The sequence below is a fragment of the Phocoena sinus genome, chromosome 3 (assembly GCF_008692025.1).
Source record: "Phocoena sinus isolate mPhoSin1 chromosome 3, mPhoSin1.pri, whole genome shotgun sequence".
NCBI classification, from domain to species: domain Eukaryota; kingdom Metazoa; phylum Chordata; class Mammalia; order Artiodactyla; family Phocoenidae; genus Phocoena; species Phocoena sinus.
Genome location: NC_045765.1, coordinates 4,517,136 through 4,538,188, shown reverse-complemented (window position 1 = coordinate 4,538,188; position 21,053 = coordinate 4,517,136). Strand labels below are relative to the sequence as shown.

General features: G+C 50.4%; 1 protein-coding gene across 1 annotated transcript in view; it reads right to left on the bottom strand.

Moving 5' to 3' along the window:
* The window catches only part of CATSPERD (cation channel sperm associated auxiliary subunit delta), a 44,451-nt gene that overhangs the window by 8,870 nt on the left and 14,528 nt on the right, over window positions 1-21,053 (bottom strand). The window contains exons 9-19 of the mRNA XM_032625463.1: window positions 17,988-18,138; window positions 17,145-17,240; window positions 11,897-11,979; window positions 11,340-11,516; window positions 8,881-8,994; window positions 7,968-8,057; window positions 7,172-7,230; window positions 5,359-5,437; window positions 4,636-4,688; window positions 1,910-1,984; window positions 432-560 (exon numbers count right to left, since the gene is read on the bottom strand). Coding sequence (XP_032481354.1) covers window positions 432-560; window positions 1,910-1,984; window positions 4,636-4,688; window positions 5,359-5,437; window positions 7,172-7,230; window positions 7,968-8,057; window positions 8,881-8,994; window positions 11,340-11,516; window positions 11,897-11,979; window positions 17,145-17,240; window positions 17,988-18,138 — 1,106 coding nt within the window. The remainder of the gene's footprint in view (window positions 1-431; window positions 561-1,909; window positions 1,985-4,635; window positions 4,689-5,358; window positions 5,438-7,171; window positions 7,231-7,967; window positions 8,058-8,880; window positions 8,995-11,339; window positions 11,517-11,896; window positions 11,980-17,144; window positions 17,241-17,987; window positions 18,139-21,053) is intronic.

Sequence of the window (21,053 nt, the reverse complement as noted above, 5' to 3'; positions counted from 1 at the left end):
CCCCCAAATTCCTATGTGAAGCCCTAACCCCCCGTGCGACTGGATTTGGTGGTGGGGCCTTTAACGAGGCAATCGAAGTTGAGTGAGGTCATAAGGGTGGGCCCTGATGCCATGGGAAGTGGCAGCCTCTGCGGCCAAGGAGAGAGGCCTGGGGGAAGAGCCTGCCCACACCTTGAACTTGGACTTCCGGCCTCTAGGACTGTGAGAAAGTCAGTGTCTGCTGTTTAAGGCCCCCAGTCTGTGGTGTTTTGTTAAGGCCGCCGAGCTAAGACGGGGAAGGGGAGGGGATGTGTGAGCTGAGAGCTACGGAGGGAAAAGGCAGGGAGAGGATGCGGCCAGAGCAAAGGGGTGGAGGGGGCTCTGGGGGCCTGTGATGATGGTGAGGGCGGCGGGGGGCTGGCGGGGTGGGGGACTGGGGGGTGGGTCCTCACAGTTCCACCACCGGCTTCCATGGGGTGTCGTAGTAGACGAGGATGGGGCAGCCCAGCTTCTCGTAGTGGTAAGGCACCTCCAGGTCCTCCGTGGCCTTCTGACCCCGGAAGCTGGGGTCGTAGGCTTCCCTGTGGGAGAGCAGGACGTAGACACGGGCGAGCTCCCGCCTGGCGCCCTAATGTCCACCCGCCCACAGCCCCGCTTCTTCCCTGCACATGGGGTCACGGTCATGGAGGCGTGTCTGAGCGGGGGCTTCAGAGTCCTGGTCGAAATGACCTTGGGACGCCTGCGGTGGTTGACATTCTGGGTCCACTTAGCTGGGCCACAGCACCTCGACTGTGGTCAGATGTGATTCTGGGTGTTTCTGTGAGGCTCTTCTTTGGGGCAGAGGTCAATATTGAAATCAGTAAAGCAGTGCTCTCCCTAATGTGGGTGCAGCTGGAGGCCCGAGTGGAACAAACATGGGCCTCCCCCAGCAAGAAAGAAGCCGGCCTGCAGATGGCCTTAAACTAGAACTGCAACTCTTCCCTGGGCTGCCAGCCCCTAGCCTCCCCTGTCAGACTGTGGACTCACCAGACCTCTACAGTCCGGGAACCAAGTCCTTAAAATAAATCTCTGTCTCTGTCACTCTGTCTCTGTCCCTCTGTGCCTCTGTGTCTCTCTGTCTCACACATACATCCTGTAGCTTCTCCCTCTCTGGAGACCCTGACTCACACACTCTCATGCCCCCAGGCTCTCTGGCTGCAGCCTCACTGGTTGGCAAGTCCAGCAGGGCCAGTTTCCGTCTCGGCCGTGGGTCTGGATGGGGGACGGACTCTTGGCTTGTGTTGGACGGGGGAGGGTCACGTCGTATAAGACCCACGAGTGTCTTCCCATGCCAGGGGGCTGGTGGTGTGCACCAGTGTGGGAGGGGCTCTCTGTGCCGCCCTGTAGAGGGGGTCACTTTGGCCGGCCACCCCCTCCTGCCTTGGCTGGACAGTGTCTGGCCAACTCCGCTAGCTGGGATGAACAGGGCACCGGGCTCCAGGAGCTGGTGGCAGGCTGGGGAGGGGTCTGAAAGCTGGCCCAGCAGGTGGCAGAGCCTGTGCAGACCTGGGCCAGGGGCCCTGCCACATCACACTGATTCCCCGAAGGCCCAGCCACCTTCCCCACCTGTCTGCTTGCTCCCTCGGATTCCCTGTGGGCTGGATATCAATTGGCAGGGTATCCATTTTAAAACGATTCTTTTTTTCCTTTCTTCAAAAAAAATTTGTTTTCTTTTCCATTACGGTTTAAAAATGATTCTTGGGACTTCCCTGGAGGTCCAGTGGTTAAGACTCTGAGCTTCCACTGCAGGGGGTTTCAATCCGTGGTGGGGGAACTAAGATTCCGCACGCTGGCGCGGTGCGGCCAAATACATAAATAAAACTTTAAATAGTGATTCTTGATTCGCCTTTGGCTCATGTGTGTGTGTTGGCGGTCGGTGGGGGGGGCTTACCTCTCAATGACGTAGCTATAGTTGTCCTGAAGGGCCACGGGGTCGAGGATGCCATTGTAACAGGCTGAGATTTCACTGCGAGCGACAAAAGATGGTGAGAAGCTGCCTGAACCCATGCGGGACCAAAGAATTGTGAATTGTTCCCTTTGACATATGTTATCTCCCCATTGGTTGGATTTTGAGCCCTTTCTTACCTTCTGGTTCTCCAAGATGCTCCAGGCTCATCTTTTTTTTTTTTTTCGGTACGCGGGCCCTCACTGCTGTGGCCTCTCCCGTCGCGGAGCACAGGCTCCGAACGCGCAGGCTCAGCGGCCATGGCTCACGGGCCCAGCCGCTCCGCGGCATGTGGGATCCTCCCGGACCGGGGCACGAACCTGTGTCCCCTGCATCGGCAGGCAGACTCTCAACCACTGCACCACCAGGGAAGCCCCTCCAGGCTCATCTTGAATCTTCCCTGCCTGGCCTAGAATCAGCCATTTCGCCAAGGAGCCCTAGTTCCTTTTATTGGAGAATGATGTTACACATGGAGATGTGGGAGCTGGGTGTCCTGACTTTTGAGACAATCCTTTCCCTGTTTTCCTTTGTACTGTTACCATCTGTGCATGTATCCTTAAGCAACATGCAGTCCTGCCTTGGTATCTGCAGGGGGTTGGCCAGGATCTGCTGTAGCTAACACAATCCGAGGATGCTCAGGTCCCATAGTGGGGGCCTCTGTATCCTCGGGTTCCACGGCCACAGATTCAACCGACCATGAACTTAAACACCATCCACCCTTGGCTGGTTGAATCCGCGGATGCGGAACCTGCAGATACAAGGGCTGACTGTAGTTTATTTTTGCCTGATTTTGGATTTTTTTTTTTTTTTCTGTGCCACCCAGCCTGTGGGATCTTAGTTCCCCAACCAGGGATGGAACCTGTGCCCCTTGCAGTGGAAGTGCAGAGTCCTAACCACTGGACTGCCAGGGAATTCCCCTGATTTTGCTGTGTATCCTTTTGATTCCACGCCCACGTTTGTACGATCCATCCAGACAATTCTGCCCCGTTCGTTTTCACTGCTGTGACATTCTGTTGTATCAAAACCCTGCCCTTGGTTTACCCATCCTTCTGTCGATGGACATGTCAGTTGGCCTGCTTCCAGCTTGGAGCTGTTCAGAATAATGCTGCTGAGAACATTCTGGAAAGAAGTGGAAAGAAGTGCTTTCCAAAGCAGCCGAAAAATGTACACGCCCACCAGCAATGTCTGGGGGTTCCTGAGGCTGCCAGGGGCTTCCCATCCTTATAGTACTACTTTCCAGGCTTTGTCAATTCTGCCACGCTTGTGCTGAATATCGGTCTCTAACGTAGCTTTCATTTTCATTTTCCTATGAAATTGACTACTTTTTCAACAACTTTTTGTGTTTATCAGCCTTTTTCCCTCCTTTTTTGGGAGTGCCTGCTCAAGCCTTTTGCCCATTTTTTTCTATACGTTTGTCTTTTTTTTTTTTTTCTGATTCGTAGGAATTCTTTATAAATTCTGGATACAAGTCCTTTTTTAGTTACATGGATGGCAAATACCTTTCCCACTCTCTTTATGGCAGCAGCTTTGAAAATATTGTTTTAAAGACTTTCCTGCACATATGTTCTAAATACTGATAACATCATTTATTGACTCAATAAAGCGTTTCCCTTTTGGGGGGAAAATCTGGTAAAACCATCACTTGACTTTATTATTGCCCCATGCAGTGGAGCGCTGAGGCTGGCTCTTACTAGCTCCGAGAGCCGGCTGTTATACCCTCAGGAGTTTCATGAGCCAGTAGAGACTCACTTTGGTAGTGATCTATAGGCTCCATGGGAGCATTTACACCACGGGAATTGGCAAATGCTACAAATCCGGGCTCCCCCAGAACTGGCTGTCGCCCATTTGCTGGCATACCACCGCCCGAAGGGGAGAACGTGTGGTGGTTTGGCCAGTCTTCAGGGGTTCTTCCTTTCTTTTTCTTCATTTCTCATGGCTGCGTTCTCTGCAGTAACTGTGGATCCTGGAAGCAAAGTTCCTCAAATTTTCAGCAGGCGATTAAACCCCAAATCTCTGAGCAGTTTTATAAATTTATTTATTTCATTTATTTATTTTTGGCTGCATTGGGTCTTCGTTGCTGTGCATGGGCTTTCTCTAGTTGCAGCGAGCAGGGGCTGCTCTTCGTTGCGGTGCGCGGGCTTCTCATTGTGGTGGCTTCTCGTTGTGGAGCATGGGCTCTAGGCGCGCGGGCTTCAGTAGCTGTGACACACGAGCTCTAGAGCTCAGGCTCAGTAGTTGTGGCGCACGGGCTTAGCTGCTCCGCAGCCTGTGGGATCTTCCCGCTCGAACCCGTTTCCCCTGCATTGGCAGGCGGATTCCTAACCACTGCACCACCAGGGAAGCCCTCTCTGAGCAATTTTAATCAAAATGAGGAACTCAGGGACTAAAAGGGAGAAAGGGAATTAGCAAAGGATGAGGGAGCAGGGAGAACATGTAAATTTCACCAAGTGGGTGTGGAGGAGGCGGCCACCCACTGTAGACTCTAACTTAATCTGTTAGGATTAATTATTGAGCTGTTCGTTATGGAAATGTTAAACATATGTAAAAGCAGACAGAGTAGTGTCACCCGACTTTAGCAGTTGTGAAGCGATGGTGACCATCTCATCCAGTCCCCACTCCCCACCTCGCCACCCCCCACTTCTCCCCTCCCCACCCCATATCGACATACTCACTTCTGAATGACGATCTTCTTCTCCAGGTCACAACCGACTGAAATGAGGGCTGTCTGCAGCGGCGGGGGGATGTGGGGTGGAGAGACAAGGAGGGGATGAGGATGCTGACCCCGGTCAGCGAGGGCACCATGAAAGCCCACGAGGGGGCGCACTTGACGCAGCCGGGACCATAAACCCTGCGCCTGGGTCGCAATGCGGTGTCCAGGTGCCTGGGACTCACAGAGTCAAACCCTAAGAGCCTGCCTGATCTATGGGGCACCACTAAGGTCCCGCCATCTGATAACCCCCAGCTAGTACACCTGCTCCGAAGTTGGTGAGTCCTGAGGCACAGCCCTGGGGGAAGACAATGGGGAAGGGGCAGTGACCTTGGCAACCAGGGCAGAATCACCTCCATTTCCAGATCCTGAGTGTGAGCTTAGCCAGCCCCTAGGGGACAAGCCAGCCAAGGCCTGCTGTCATCAGTCTTAACACTAAGGACAGAGAGTATGGGACAGGGGCTTCCCTGGTGGCGCAGTGGTTGAGAGTCCACCTGCCGATGCAGGGGACACGGGTTCATGCCCCGGTCCGGGAAGATCCCACATGCCGCAGAGCGGCTGGGCCCGTGAGCCATGGCCGCTGAGCCTGCGCGTCTGGAGCCTGTGCTCCGCAACGGGAGAGGCCGCAGCAGTGAGAGGCCCGCGTACCGCAAAAAAGAGTATGGGACAGCAAAAGTTTTGGTCATACCAGTGGCTTAAGGTCCAAGCATGAAATTTCTTTGTTGGCTATGTCCAGAGTGATGGTTGATATTGTGGGTCTCTTTATGCTGCAAGGCAATGGGAGTGTGTGTTATTGCAGTAAAAAGCATCGACAACCCACCCATTCATTTATCTATCCATCCACCCATCCACCCATCCACCCATCCATCCATCCATCCATCCACCCATCTACACATCCATCCACCCATCCACCCATCCATCCATCCATCCATCCATCCATCCATCCATCCATCCACCCATCCACACATCCATCCACCCATCCACCCATCCACCCATCCACCCATCCACCCATCCATCCATCCATCCATCCATCCATCCATCCGTTCATCCATTCATCTGTTCATCCAGTCGGTCCAGAATATTGACCAAGAACATCTGCTCACACATGGTGGCACCACCCTCCCTCTAGTTTCTACCTCTTCTTGAGTCAGTTTTGTTAATCTATATATAATTACTTACTGAAAAGAGCATCTGAGCCCCAGTTTTATTATCACCTAGCTGCATATAATGTTTTCTCATTGTTCTTTGAACAGGTTCAGTATCCATACTTTTATTTTCATTTTTCATTCCTATTGTTCATTTTAATTCTGTCTTTTCTCCATCAGGATTGTGGTGTCTTCTGGAGAACCAGCTTTATCTTACGTCTTGACTCTATGCTGTCTTTTTGTTCTCTATTTAATACATTCCATATTGTATCATGTTTCATTCCCTTCCCATAATTTCTTTTTGTTGTCCCCCTAGGTCCTTATGTTAAATATTTAGTTTATTTATCACTAGGTCCATTTTTTTTTCCTCATAATAAAAGTGCTTAAAAAAAAAAAAAAAGTGCTTGAGCTATACATTTTTTCTCTGAATATATTTGAGCTGAATTCTTTGATTCAGAGGTTGTTTACACGGTGTTTCTTTTACATATATATATAGTTTTTTGAGAAACTACCATTTGTAAAGAGTTTTTAAAAACATTTATTTTATTGAAGTATAGTTAATTTACAAAGTTGTGTTAATTTCTGCTGTACAGCAAAGTGATTCAGTTATACATTTATATATATATTGTTTTTTAAAAGTTTATTTTATTGATTTATCTTTGGCTGTGTTGGGTCTTCGTTGCCGCACGCGGGCTTCCTCTAGTTGCCGCGAGCCGGCTTCTCACTACGGTGGCTTCTCGTGTTGCGGAGCACAGGCTCTAGGCGCGCGGACTTCAGTAGTTGTGGCTCGCAGGCTCTAGAGCGAGGGCTCAGTAGTTGTGGCGCACGGGCTTAGCTGCTCCGAGGCATGTGGGATCTTCCCAGACCAGGGCTTGAACCCGTGTGCCCTGCATTGGCAGGCAGATTCTTAACCACTGCGCCACCAGGGAAGCCCTGTATATATATTCTTTTTCAGATCCTTTTCCATTATGGTTTGTCACAGGATATTGAATATAGTTCCCTGTGCTATACAGTAGGGCCTTGTTGTTTACCCATCCTATATATAATAGTTTGTTTGCATCTGCTAACCCCAAACTCCCAGCACATCCCTCCCCCACCTCCCCCTTCCCCTTTGCAACCACAAGTCTGTTCTCCATATCTGAGTCTGTTTCTATTTCGTAAATAAGTCCATTTGTGTCACAGTTTAGATTCCACTAATAAGTGATATCATATGGTATTTGTCTCCCTGTAAGAGTTTAATCGTTCTTGCCTTACTGTCCTTGGAGTGGGGGAGTCTGGGTCTCGGCCCTGATTCCTTGGCTCCTGCTAAGGGGCCACCCTGGGGCCACCCACCGCTACCATCCGGTGATGACGTACCTGGAGGTGAAGTTGGGGTCAGCCCTGCCCCAGTGTTGCTGCTGCCTCAGTGAAATGTTCTGCGGAAGCAAGAGAGAAAATGCAACTGCAGCAGTGGGGCAGCCCCGGGTGGTCCCGCAATTAGGGCTCAGCAGAGACGGAGGGCAGGATGGGGGTGTTGGGAGGAGGAACCCGGGAGCCACCCAGCCTGCCTCTGGGTCTAAGCCCATGAAAGGCTTCTGGAAGCTCATGGGAATGACCCACCTGCTCCAAGCTGCCTGCCTTTGTCCCGGGGACCCACAGTGGGGCGTGACTTAGTTTCCCCTCCTACTTAGCTGTGATGTGACATGGTCTGATCCAAAGAGTTTGTTGTGGTCTGGGGTCAAGTCCCAACTCCCTGCTGTGACTGCGAGGCCTGGCTCTGCCCTATGGATCCCCCAGACCCATATTTGGCCAAGACCCTCCCGGTGGCCCTGGCTTGCCTCCTGATTCCAGGGTTTACCCAGCTAACTCAGGTCTCACGCCCTCCCCGGGTGGGTCAGGCTCCCCGCCCCATCCTCCTTGCCCCTTCTGTGTGACACCTGATGCCCTCACTCTCTGGGGGACTGCGGCCTGCCTGGGGTCGGGGAGGGGCAGGGGCTGTGTCCCCTCAAAATTCCGCAGCACCTTATCTGCGTGCGTGTAAGGAAGGGAAGCAGGAAGGAGGTCCGGCGAGGGACACCCTGAGGCGGCTGGACCTGGCTGGTCCAGTGGGTCAAGGCCGAGCCCCTCTCCTGTTGATCCGGGTTTGGGGGGGGAGGGGGAGGGGCGACCTCACCAGTCTGTGTTTGGTGTTCCCATCGTAGGTGTAGCCGTCCTCGTAGATGACAGCCTGCAGCCCCAGGGAATGGGGGTTGCTCACCATTACCTGGGGGCGGGATGGGAGACGCACGCTCTGTACGGCGCCAGCAGGCGCGGCGGGGAGCAGCTGGGGGCGCACCCACAGGTGACCCCGGTCCCCCTTCAAACTGAAGACTCAGCTTGCTCTGCAAACGCAGCTGCCGGCTCCATCCCCAAATGCGCCCCCACCACCACCCCGTGTCACCCTAACTGTGGCTCTGAGTCCCGTTGTGCAGACAGCCTGGGGTTGCAGCCCTGCAAGACCCAGAACTGTCCCTGGTGCGCGGAGGGGCCCGTCCTGCGGGGGGGGGGGGGGGCGGGAAGGGGGGGTGATGAGAGAGCACAAGGCAAGAGCCAGCCTGGCGCCCCCTCGCGGGCCCTGGTCCCAGCTGGCTAGACATCCCCTTGAATCCTTACACTGGTCCACCCCTCTGTTTTCAGCTTGATTGTTTGCACCCAAGAGTCCAGGCTTGGACACGTGGGTTTCAGGGCCAGGAACGCCCACTGTTTTTCAGGCATCCCCTCCAGGAGGGAAGCCAGCGCTGGCTGAGCTGAGAGGGAGGAAAGGGCATTTTTGGAAAGGTTCTGGGGCAGCTCCGAAGGAGGGTGGAGAGCCGGCACAGAGGTAGTGGGAGAGGAGGCTGGGCCGGCAGGTGCACAGCCACGGCCAGGCATGTGGACCCTGGTGAGGAAGAAGGGGAGTTTCTAGGGGCTTCCTGGGTGAGCGTGTCTTCCGGGAGGGTGCCAGCGAATTTCCAGAGCCTGGGAATTGTGGGCACAGGACGTGAGGCCAAGGCTGCTAGGGATGCCAGGTGTCAGAAACACTTGTCAAACAGATAAAGCATGCTTACTAGTGGGACTGGTGATGTGCTGGGCCGGGGTATCATGAGGGCCGTCAACTCCAACTCACTGTTCATATCAATGGTATACATTTTATTTTCAAATTCTCCCTGCAGAAGTTCCACCTAGTTAGAAATGCAAAAAAAAAAAAAAAAAATCCATCAGTCAGTCATTCAATCCAACAAATCAAGCCTCTGTTCCCCAAAGTACAGGGCAAGTGGTCAGTGGCAGGAGGGGGCTCCCCAGGGATGGAACCTTCCAGTCTCTCGGGTGCAGCAGCCTGGGCTGTCGCTCAAGCCACTGTCTTCGCCGCTAGACCCTGGACCCGCAGAAGACCCTCAAGGTTCCCCCCACCCCCGGACACAGCCCCTCTTCTCTCCCGAAGTACCCTGGCCCCTCCACTCCCCGCCTGACTTCTTGCAGTAATTACCTGCTTGCGTTTCTTCCTAGAATTATTGCCAAGCGTGCATCCCTAGATGATATAATTTTTCTGTTTGCGAACATTTTGTCTTTTTAAGTCTCTTTCAACCCACAGCTTCCCCTCCCTCCCTTATCATTTTCATTTCTAGGCATCTTTGAAGAACCCAGACCGTGAGACCTGTAGATTTCCCACTGTCTGGATTTCCCTGGGGCAGATGGACACATGTTCCTATGTGCTCTGCCTTTTTGGCAGATTGGTGGCTGGATCCATCACATTACGGTGGGATCGAGTTGGGAAGACCCAGCAGGTAATGATATTCTGTAGGTGGCACGTAATGGCCCGCTGTCTCTCTTTTCTGACGCTGGGGTTGCCACAGGGCGATACCTTATCATTTTGTTTTCATATATTCACCGGAATAATTTTATAAAGAGACCCTTTCCCTGTGCTGACCCAGCAGAAGGGTGTGAAGGAGAGGAGGAGAAATGCTTGCATCTTGCCTTTTATTTATCCCTTTTTTGTTGTTGTTTGCTGCGCGCGGGCTTTCTCTAGTTGCAGAGAGCGGGGGCTACTCTTCGTTGCGGTGCGTGGGCTTCTCATTGCGGTGGCTTCTCTTGTTGCAGAGCACGGGCTCTAGGCGTGTGGGCTTCAGTAGTTGTGGCTCGCGGGCCCTAGAGCGCAGGCTCAGTAGTTGCAGCGCATGGGCTTAGTTGCTCTGCAGCACGTGGGATCTTCCCAGACCAGGGCTCAAACCCTTGTCCCCTGCATTGGCAGGCAGATTCTTAACCACTGCGCCACCACGTAAGCCCTATTTATCCCATTTTTAAGACAGTGGGTTGGTTGCCTGCCGTGCTAGGAGGGGAACCAATAAGTTCCTTCTGATTCCAGGTCTGAGGTTGGCAAGGAATGACAAGGTTAACTGAAATGTCCTGTCCTGGCAATAGGACTCATGATTGCCCGTGTGCATCCTGGTCTCCCGGTGAAGGTGGTGTCTGCCAGGCTATTTACCCCGTCCAGACTCTATTCTTTTCTTTTCTTTTTTTTAAAATTTATTTATTTTTGGCTGTGTTGGGTCTTCGTTTCTGTGCGAGGGCTTTCTCTAGTTGTGGCAAGCGGGGGCCACTCTTCATCGCGGTGCACGGGCCTCTCACTATCGCGGCCTCTCTTGTTGCGGAGCACGAGCTCCAGACACGCAGGCTCAGTAGTTGTGGCTCACGGGCCCAGTTGCTCCGCGGCATGTGGGATCCTCCCAGACCAGGGCTCGAACCCATGTTCCCTGCATTGGGAGGCGGATTCTCAACCACTGCGCCACCAGGGAAGCCCCAGACTTTATTCTTTAAAAGCAAATCGCTAAGGCCAGTCCACACTCAGGCAGGGGGCATTCAACACCACCTCCTGGAGGGGAGAGTATGTACTTATGTTATTTGGAACTCTTCTGTGATGGAGAGGTGTCTCCCATCCGTTTATTGATTCAGTCATTTATTTACATCGGTATGGACTCGTGTATATTTATTTTCTACTTTAGCTTATCATCCAATACTGACAACGATTTCAGCTTTCATCCATAGGATCTTGATAGGCTACATCGTCGCTTTGTCTTTTTTGGTGGGGAAACACTACTTGCTAACGCCATCTTTCTCAGAACAGTTTCAGTGGCCAAATATTTGCATAAAAGCCTTGCTGTGGCTTCCTCTCCCTCTCTCTCTCATTCTCTCTTTCTTTCATTTTCCTGCACTTTGCATAAAACCAGCAATTCCCAGACATGCCAGACATGTGATTTCAAAGACCCACAGGAAAATGCTCAGGGCTGAGGATTGACTTGTTACTGTGGCAAGAAAAGGAAATAAGAAAAAACCCTGTTCCCATCTATTAGCACCATCATCTCATAAAAGGATGTTTTAGACAGAGTGTGTTTTATCGATAAACTGTACATGGCACAGTTGCCTTTCTTTTAGTTTTCATTTCACTGATCACCATGGACTCAAAGGCCCTTTGGAAATGGACACTCTGACATCTTTCTGGAAATTAATCCATAGAGTCACGACCACATACTTTGCAGACGTCAACTTGGAGTTGGGGATCCATGAGAATCGCCTGGATGTTCACGGGGCACTTCTGGAAATCAAAAGCTGGTGAGGTTGGGTCAGGGAGCGGGGTCAGTATCTCAAGCATGCCCACGTCAGTGAACATCAGGACCGCCTCTTCGGACCAGATGTTTTGGTCTGCAAACTAAGAGAAAAATGACTTCTGAGATCAGCTCATTCTCATTCTTTTTTGAGGATTTAAGCTTTTTCTTATGATTCATATTTAAAGAAGAAGACCCCCCCCCAAAAAAAAACCCCAAACCCTAAGAAACCAAAAAACCGAGCAAAGTCATAAGTACACTTTGTTGAAGCACCGACTCTTCAGGTGTAAAACTAATTGAAATTACTGTTATATTATCACTATTGCTATTAAAAATACTATTACTATTTTAATAACTAGAGCAATTTCTTCAGAAAAAGGATCAGACAAAAGAAAAAAAAGAAAAACAAGAAGAAAAAGGATCAGACATTTGCGAGGAAGACCGTTATTCCTTACCAACCAGGTAGCGCCGGGATTTTACCTACTTTGATTAGAGAACTTGATAGGATTCCCAGACTTCCATAGTATAAATTATTCTCCTGAGTTAAAACGGCCAGTTCATTTTCATCTAGGGAAAACCAAAGAAGACAGAACAAAAATTGAAACAGGGGTTGTTTCCATGGACAAAAATATATTAAATATTAAAATTAGAAAATTACCCCAAATTCCATCATACAGACCAGGGGTCAGCAAATTTCTTCTTTAAAGGACGAGATGGGGACTTCCCTGGTGGCGCAGTGGTTAAGAATCTGCCTGCCAATGCAGGGGACGTGGGATCGAGCCCTGGTCCGGGAGAATCCCACATGCCATGGAGCAACTAACCCCGTGCGCCACAACTGCTGAGTCCGTGTGCCACAACTACTGAAGCCCGTGCGCCTAGAGCCCATGCTCTGCAACAAGAGAAGCCACCGCAATGAGAAGCCCGCACACCGCAACAAAGAGACAAAGCCCACAACTAGACAAAGCCCACGTGTAGCAACAAAGACCCAACACAGCCAAAATAAATAAATAAGAAACAAACAAACAAATAAATAAATAAAAGGAGAAAAAGGACTAGATGATAAGGATTTTCTGCTTTGCTGGTCATGTGATGTCTGTTACAAGTATCTGGACCCTGCAAAAGCAGCTTATGGATAACTTGTAAATGAATAGCAGAACTATGTGCCAATAAAACTTTATTTTAAAAAAACAAGTGGTGAGGGCTTCCCTGGTGGTGCAGTGGTTGAGAGTCCGCCTGCCGATGCAGGGGACGCGGGTTCGTGCCTCGGCCCAGGAAGATCCCACATGCCACAGAGCGGCTGAGCCTGCGCGCCCGAGGCCTGTGCTCCGCAACGGTAGACGCCACGGCAGTGAGAGGCCCGCGTACGGCAAAAAAAAAAAAAAAAAAAAAAAAAAAAAAAAACAAGTGGTGGGCTGGAATTGGCCCACGGGCCATGGTTTGCTGACCCCTGTTGTAGGTAATGACTGTTAGTATTTTAGTAAACATCCTTTCCAGTAGTTTTATATATGTGGGGATTATATTCTGGGACCCTTCAAGCTGCTTTATATTTTTTTCTCTTTTTTTTTTGATAGTACAAGTTCAGTTTATTTATTTGTTTATTTTTAAATTCAAGTACAGTTGAAATATATTTTTCTTTCCTTCCATGTACATGAGTATACTTGGCCCATCGGCATTCTGTTGCCTGGATGAACCATAACTTATTTAACCAATGCTCCACTGATGGTCACTGAGATTGTTTCCAGTCTTTGGCAGATACAGAGTTCCAAGGAATGCAAGACATCATTAAAAGGTTTTATAAGAGGGGATGGCAAGATCCAATGTACATTTTTATTCTGTTTAAAAAAGACAGGGACTTCCCTGGTGGTCCAGTGGTAAAGAATCTGCCTTCCAACGCATGGGATGTGGGTTTGATCCCTGGTCAGGGAACTAAGATCCCACAGGCCGCAGAGCAACTAAGCCTGCGTGCCACAACTACAGAGCTCGTGCGCCTCAACTAGAGAGTCTGAGTGCCACAAACCACAGAGCCCATGCGCTCTGGAGCCTGCGCGCCACAACGCAAGATCCCGCCTGCCGCAACAAGGAGCCGACACAGCCAAAACGGTCAATCATTCAATCAATCAATCAAAAATAAATAAAATTAAAAAGACAAGGAAGTTTTCAGAAGAAGCAAGGTTTGGGGCTCTGTTGACACCTGGGGCAGGGTGGTTCTTCGTGGTGGGGCCGTCGTGGCCACAGTGGGGTGTGGAGCAGCATCCCCAGCCTCCACCCAGAAGATACCAGGAGCCCCCTGAGTCGTGATGACTACACGTGCCTCCAGACACTGCCCAGTGTCCCCAGGCTGAGAGCCAGTGGTCAGATGGAGAAAAGGGATCCCTCAGGGCAGCGGCAAGCTATGGGATGAGATTCCAGATACACAAACCTGAATGCAATCCTTGCAAGTCTGGACTCTATTTCTCTATTTAGAAAATAAGGAACCAATCCAGCAATCCCACTCCTGGGCATATATCCAGAAAAGGTGAAAACGCTAATTCAAAAAGATACATGCACCCCAATGTTCACTATTTACAGCAGTCAAGACATGGAAGCAACCTAAACATCCATCAACAGATGAATGAACAAAGAAGATGTCGTATATGTATATACAATGGAATATTACTCAGCAATGAAAAAAGAATGAAATAATGCCATTCGCAGCAACATGGATGGACCTAGAGATTATCATATTAAGTGAAGTAAGTCAGAGAAAGACAAATATCATATGATACCATTTACATGTGGAATCTAAAAAAGTGATACTGATGAACTTATTTACAAAGTAAGAATAGACTCACAGACATAGAGAACAAACTTATGGTTACCAAAGGGGAAAAGGGGGAGGGATAAATTAGGAATTTGGGATTAACAGATACACACTACTATATATAAAATAGATAATCAACAAGGACCTATTGTATAGTACAGGGAACTCTACTCAATATATTATAATAACCTGTAATGGAAAAGAATCTGAAAAAGAATATGTATATTCAGTTATATATATAGATATGAAACTGAATCCCTTTGCTGTACACCTGAAACATTGTAAATCAACTATACTTCAATAAAAAAATAAAAATTTAAAAAAAGAAAATAAGGAACTATTAAAGATTCTAGACATGGGAAGTGATGTGTACTCATGGTTTAAAAAAAAAAAAGGAGGGGCTTCCCTGGTGGCGCAGTGGTTGAGAGTCTGCCTGCCGATGCAGGGGACGCGGGTTCGTGCCCCGGTCCGGGAAGATCCCACATGCCGCGGAGTGGCTGGGCCCGTGAGCCATGGCCGCTGAGCCTGCGCGTCCGGAGCCTGTGCTCCGCAACGGGAGAGGCCACAACAGTGAGAGGCCCGCGTACCGCAAAAAAAAAGAGGAGGGAGAAGACAACCCATAGAATGGGAGAGAATATATCTCTGATATATATTCTCATCCCATCTCTGATAAGGGACTTGTATCCCAAATATATAATAATTCAGTAATAAAGAGACCAACAGCCCAATTAAAAAATAAGCAAAAAATAAGCAAAAGATCTAAATGGACATTTCTCCAGAAGAGATATACAAATGGCCAATAAGCATGTGAAGAGACCCTCAACGTCATTAGTCAGTAGGGAAATGCAAATCGAGCCCACAATGAGATACCACTTCACAGCCACCAGGACGGCTCTAGTGAAAAAGACAGAAAGCCAAGTATGGGTGAGGATGTGCGGAAATTGGAAAGGACTAATACTGTGTGGTCCCACTCACAGGAGGTCCCTAGAGGAGTCACATCCATAGAGACAGGAAGTAGGATGGTGGGGGCTGGGGGAGGGGGATGGGGAGTTCGTGTTTAATGGGGCAGTTTCAGTTACACACGATGAATACATTCTAGAGATTGGCTGGACAACATTGTGCGTATACTTAAAACCGTACTGTGCACTTAAAAATGTGTTCAGAGGGTAGATCTCATGTTAAGTGTTGGTACCACGATAAAAAAGAAGATGACGGGTAATGGAAAAGGCAAACAGTAGAATGACTCACACAGTAATACGATACCATTTACATAAAAAGCAACCACAACATCTATCCTCCTACCAAGTTATTACAATAATATTAACCATATTCCTTATGCTGTATATCACATCCTTGCGACTCATCACTTCATGACATAGGCAAATGTCAAATCACTATGTAGTACACCTGAAACCAATATAATAGTGTCTATCAACTCTATTTCAATAAATGGAAAGAAAAAATGGGGAAAAAAGGGGAAAAAAAAAGCAACCACAACAAGCTACACAGATGGCGCTGTACATTTTCAGCAGGTCCATATTTAATATAGGTTGTGAGGCTTTCAACTGGCTAAAAAGATACTTTCCAGATTCCTAACAGTGATGACCTTTAGGAAGCCAAAGAGGGGCCTGGATTCAAAAGGCTGGTCAAAAGGACTTTAATTATAGTTGTAATGTTTAAAAAAAACCAAACTTTTAAAGGACCGTGCTTCACTGGCATATTTATAAATTACTTTTATATCATTACTTTCTATCGTGATAAATTAACGTTTAACAGATAAACGGACATAGACAGTAGGAGGTAACTCAGTGATGGGCAAACAGGGAAATATGGGATCTTCAAAGTTACACGGGTGGGACTTCCCTGGTGTCACAGTGGATAAGACCCTGCGCTTCCAATGCAGGGGGCCCGGGTTCGATCCCTGGTCAGGGAACTAGATCCCACATGCATGCTGCAACTGAGAGTTCGCATGCCACAACTAAGGAGCCTGCCTGCCACAACTAAGGAGCCTGCCTGCCACAACTAAGACCTGGTGCAACCAAATAAAAAAATAAATATTTTTTAAAAATTACACGGGGACTTCGCTGGTGGTCCAGTGGTTAAGACTCCGTGCTTCCACTGCAGGGGGTACGGGTTCGATCCCTGGACAGGGAAGATTCCACATGCCATGCTGCGTGGCCAAAAAAAAAAAAAAGAAAGGTCACATGACTCCACAGTTTGTTGCACTATTTGCCTCAAATAGTGAGGAGCATGTGAGGAGAAAAGTTACACTGGTGGGTTTCATTTTACCTGACTGAACCAGCGGCAGGACAGCAGCAGGATGACAATTCACTGGCAACGAACTCCTGGGGGTGCCATCTGTCATGGGCTGAATTGTGTCCCCTCCAAACAAGATATGTTGAAGCCCTAACCCCCAGGACCTCCCCAGGATGTGGCCTGATTTGGAGCCAGGGTCTTTACACAGGTGATACGGTTAAGGTGAGGTCATTCGGGTCGGCCCTAATCCAATAGGACTGGCGTCCTTGTAAAAGGGGGAAATTTGGACACAGGCATACACAGAGGGAAGATGATGGGAGGGCACAAGGGGAAGACGGCCATCTGCAAGCCGACGGGAGAGGCCTCCAAGGGAACTGGCCCTGCCAACACCTTGACCTCAGACTCCTGGCCTCCAGAACTGGGAGAAAATAAATGTCTGTTGTTCTAATTCACCCAGTTTGGGGTTGGGGTGCTTTGTTAGAGCAGCCCCAGCAAACGACATCCAACTGACATTCCATTTCACTGTGAAAGGACACAAAAGTTTCTGCTCTGAGTTCCAGAATGTGTAATAACCGTATTTTGTTTCTGTTTTGGCCAGGCTGGATCTAGGGGGACAGAGGTGAATAAGTCAGGTCTAAAGCAGTTCTAGAAAGCTACCCTCAGGTCGGGCACGCACTGGCAGCAACGCTGTGGATGGTGATGTTGGCTTCAGAGATGGAAGAATACAAGATGTGTTGTCCTTCTCGCACCTGGACAGCGTTGACCAGCTGGCCTAGGAGATGACAGAGAAAATCGCGAGACATGAGCACATATTAGGCACGGGATCCCCCGCTGCCCACCTGGCCCCTCGGTTTACGACTCAGATGATAAAGAATCAAGGAAAATGCAGCCGTGAGATGCAATGCTGTAAAACATCACATAGAATACATTAGGTTTAAGAAAATGCAACCCCCCCCCAATCTTCTTGATGTGAGAGCTCTGAGGAATGGACTGGATACCAGGTGAACTGCAGGATGCCTTTTATTATACAGGTAACATGTAATCAGAACTTTCTTCCTGAAATGCCCCCCACCCACCCCCCATGGCCAGGCCAGCCCTAAGCCCTTTTCTTGCATTGGAAGGAAACAGCTGTGTTCAGGTGGCTGACTGGTACTAGGGGGCGTGCTGCAATTGTGGGTGCTCTGGCAGCCACTATTGTGCCCAGAGGTCCCTGACAGCACCTCCTCCTGGGGGGGCTGCCTTTTGCGCTTCTCCTTACTTGGGCTGGTAGGCTGGAGCTCATGTGTCTAGGCCTCAAAACAAGATCTGCAGTTCCTGGACTTGGCCCCTCTGCCCTAGGTGTCCAGTGACTTTCAGAACCTGCCTACAGGGTCTAAATATCCCAGGAGGAGGGAAATGGGGGTTGGGGGGTCGAAGTGAGAATGGCAAAGTGACAGTGGTCTTGTCGTCATCCACTCAGGTCAGGGAGAGAAAAAATGACCACTTGTGCTTGCCCACCCTGAGCCTGGGCCTCGCTCACCTGCATTTCGGGAAACCAGCAGGCTCTTCTCAAACCAGAAGATCAGGATGCCTTTCTGGCCCGGGGCAATAAGGATGTCAAGGGTCCCGTTGTAGTCAAAGGGAAGCCCAAAACTGCGGTTCAGAGGGTGGTCTGAGTAGCTGAACATGGCCTGAGAGAAGAATATTGAACCTTGAGCAAGAAAAGAAATGACCGCAATAGATGGACTGTGGACTCACATGTGTGAGTCCATGTGCTTTGTCACTGGAACTTTCTTCAGACCTTATTACCTAGTCCAGTGCTTCTCAGCTTGGGGTGATCCTGCCCCCAGGGGACACTGGACAGAGTCTGGGCTCATCTGTGGATGTCATGACTTGCGGGGCTCCTGGTATCGAATAAGTGGGGGCAGGGTGGCTGCTCTACACCCCACAGCACCCGGGATGGGCCCTCATGACAGAGGACACCCCCGCGGTGCTGAGAGCCCTCTCTCTCCAGCTCTGCCATGCCCACGTTGGTGCCCTTGTACCTGGATTATTATTCAAGCTGATTTCCCAGGGCTGGTCCCCAGATTCTTTTCTTTTTTTTTTTTTTTTAGCCATGCCCTGTGGCTTACGGGATCTTAATTCCACGATCAGGGATCACACCCGGCCCTGGCAGTGAAAGCGCAGAGTCCTAAGCACTGGACCGCCAGGGAATTCTGCACCCGACCCCCCACCCCCACCCCCACCCCCACCGATTCTTTTCCTAACAGCCTTTTGTGTCTTGTGACCCTCTAAGAGCTGGCTCTTAAGTAACGTCTAAATTACTCTCCGTGGTTCTCAAAGTTCTCATCTGCTCTTTTTTTTTTTTTTTAAATTAAAGTATAGTTGATTTACAATGTTGCAATAGTTTCTGGTGTATAGCAAAGTGATTCAGTTATATATAAATTCCTTATCAGATTCTTTTCTATCATCTGTTCTTTACGGAAGACCTCTGACAGCACTACACAAGGATGGAATTAAAAGACCCAACACTGGGGCCTCCCTGGTGGTGCAGTGGTTAGGAACCCGCCTGCCAATGCAGGGGACGCGGGTTCAAGCCCTGGTCCAGGAAGATCCCACATGCTGCGGAGCAACTAAGCCCGTGTACCACAACTACTGAGCCCCCATGCCACAACTACTGAAGCCCATGTGCCTAGAGCCTGTGCTCTGCAACAAGAGAAGCCACTGCAATGAGAAGCCTGCGCACCTCAACGAAGAGTAGCCCCCGCTCGCTGCTACTAGAGAAAGCCCACCTGAAGCAACGAAGACCCAATGCAGCCAAAAATAAGTAAATAAAATTAGAAAAAACAAAACAAAAGAACACCAACACTGGGGCTTCCCTGGTGGCTCAGCGGTTAAGAATCCGCCTGCCACTGCAGGGGACACGGGTTCGAGCCCTGGTCCGGGAAGGATCCCACATGCTGCGGAGCAACTAAGCCCGTGCACCACAACTACTGAGCCTGCGCTCTAGAGCCCGCGAGCCACAACTACTGAAGCCTGCGCGCCTAGAGCCCGTGCTCTGCAACAAGAGAAGCCACTGCAATGAGAAGCCCGCACACCACAACGAAGAGTAGCTCCGCTCTCCTCAGCTAGAGAAAACCTGCGTGCAGCAACGAAGACCCAACGTAGCCAAAAATAAATAAATAAAATAAATTTATATATTAAAAAAACCCAACACTGACATTGGTTCATAAGTGAGTCCCACCAAGATACCGGCATCCGTTTTCCAGAAGATGCACCGTGGCGGAGGGAGAGATTTTCCGCAGGATGGCTTGCCGAGTGCCTCCGAGTTCGCAGCAGGTGTACTTGGTTTGCAGGATCCTAGTTCCCCGACCACGGAACGAACACGTGGCCCCTGCAGTGAAAGTGCCGAGTCCTAACCACTGGACCACCAGGGAGTTCCCTGGGTGGCTTTCTATGTGCCTCCTGGGGCGAGCAGAGAAGCTGAGCGGTCAGGGCGAGGGTGAACTGTGCACGGGCTGCTGACCTTGACTCGCCCCGCCCCCACTGCGGCCGCAGGGGCCAGACCCACCCATCCTCACTATGCGCTAAGGGACCGTGAATGTGAGTCCGCAGCCCCCAGCCCACGCCTGCTCAGCGATGGATTGGCTGCCTGCGGGTCCCTGGAGCCTGAGAGGCATCTCAGCTGAGCTGCCAGGGGTCAGAGTAGCCAATTAAGACAACGAGCCAAACACTAGAGTGCATTCCGCTTTTAACTGCGCACTGCGGTGGCGTAAGAGCCCAGGCCAGAGAAAACGCCAAGGGCCCGTCCGTCCCTCCGCAACGGAACCGCGGAGGGTCTCCTGGCTCAGCGCAGGGGTGGGATTCATTTCCCTGTGTGGGGAGCCCCAATCAAAAGGCGCCTGCAGGGACTTCCCTGACGGTCCAGTGGTTAGGAATCCCTGCTTCTACAGCAGGGTGCACGGTTCGATCCCTGATCTGGTTGGGGAACTAAGATCTCGAATGCCGCATGGTGTGGCCAAAAAACGAAAACAAACAAACAAGCAAAACAAAAAACAAAAAACCACCCAGGGCCTCGGCCTCGGGAGGTGGAAGGGCCAGGAACGGAAAAATACTGAGAGAGCCGGGAAGTGGCTCCAGGCTTCCCCCTCCTCCCTCCCTCAGGAGTCAGAGGTCTGAAGACCAAGCCTGGGCTGGGAATGCAGAGATGCCCAGAGCTTGCCTGACCAGAGGCAGGAGTCCTTGACCGCAACGCCTTCAGAGCCTGCCCGTGCATCATGCCCCAGGTGTGGAGTGCGGAGGGCAGCTCCCCCAACCTCCGCCCCCATGCCCTCCAGGTAAAGCCTTGTGACTGCCTGTGGTCAGATCTGGGAAACCATGCACAGGTTGTAACCAGAGCCGGACTCCTCAGCCACCTCTACATTCTTGGGATTTCCAGAGTCTGGGAGTGTCTCATTCAACAGGCGCCCTGGCAGTGCGTGCTCATGAGGGGACTCTGGATGAGGGTCTGGGCCCACCGTGTGATTAGAGGGTGGGGCTTTCAGCCACCAGGTAGCAGCCCAGCCTCTGGGAGCTTCCTGATTGTGGGTCTCCCCCAAACTTCAGA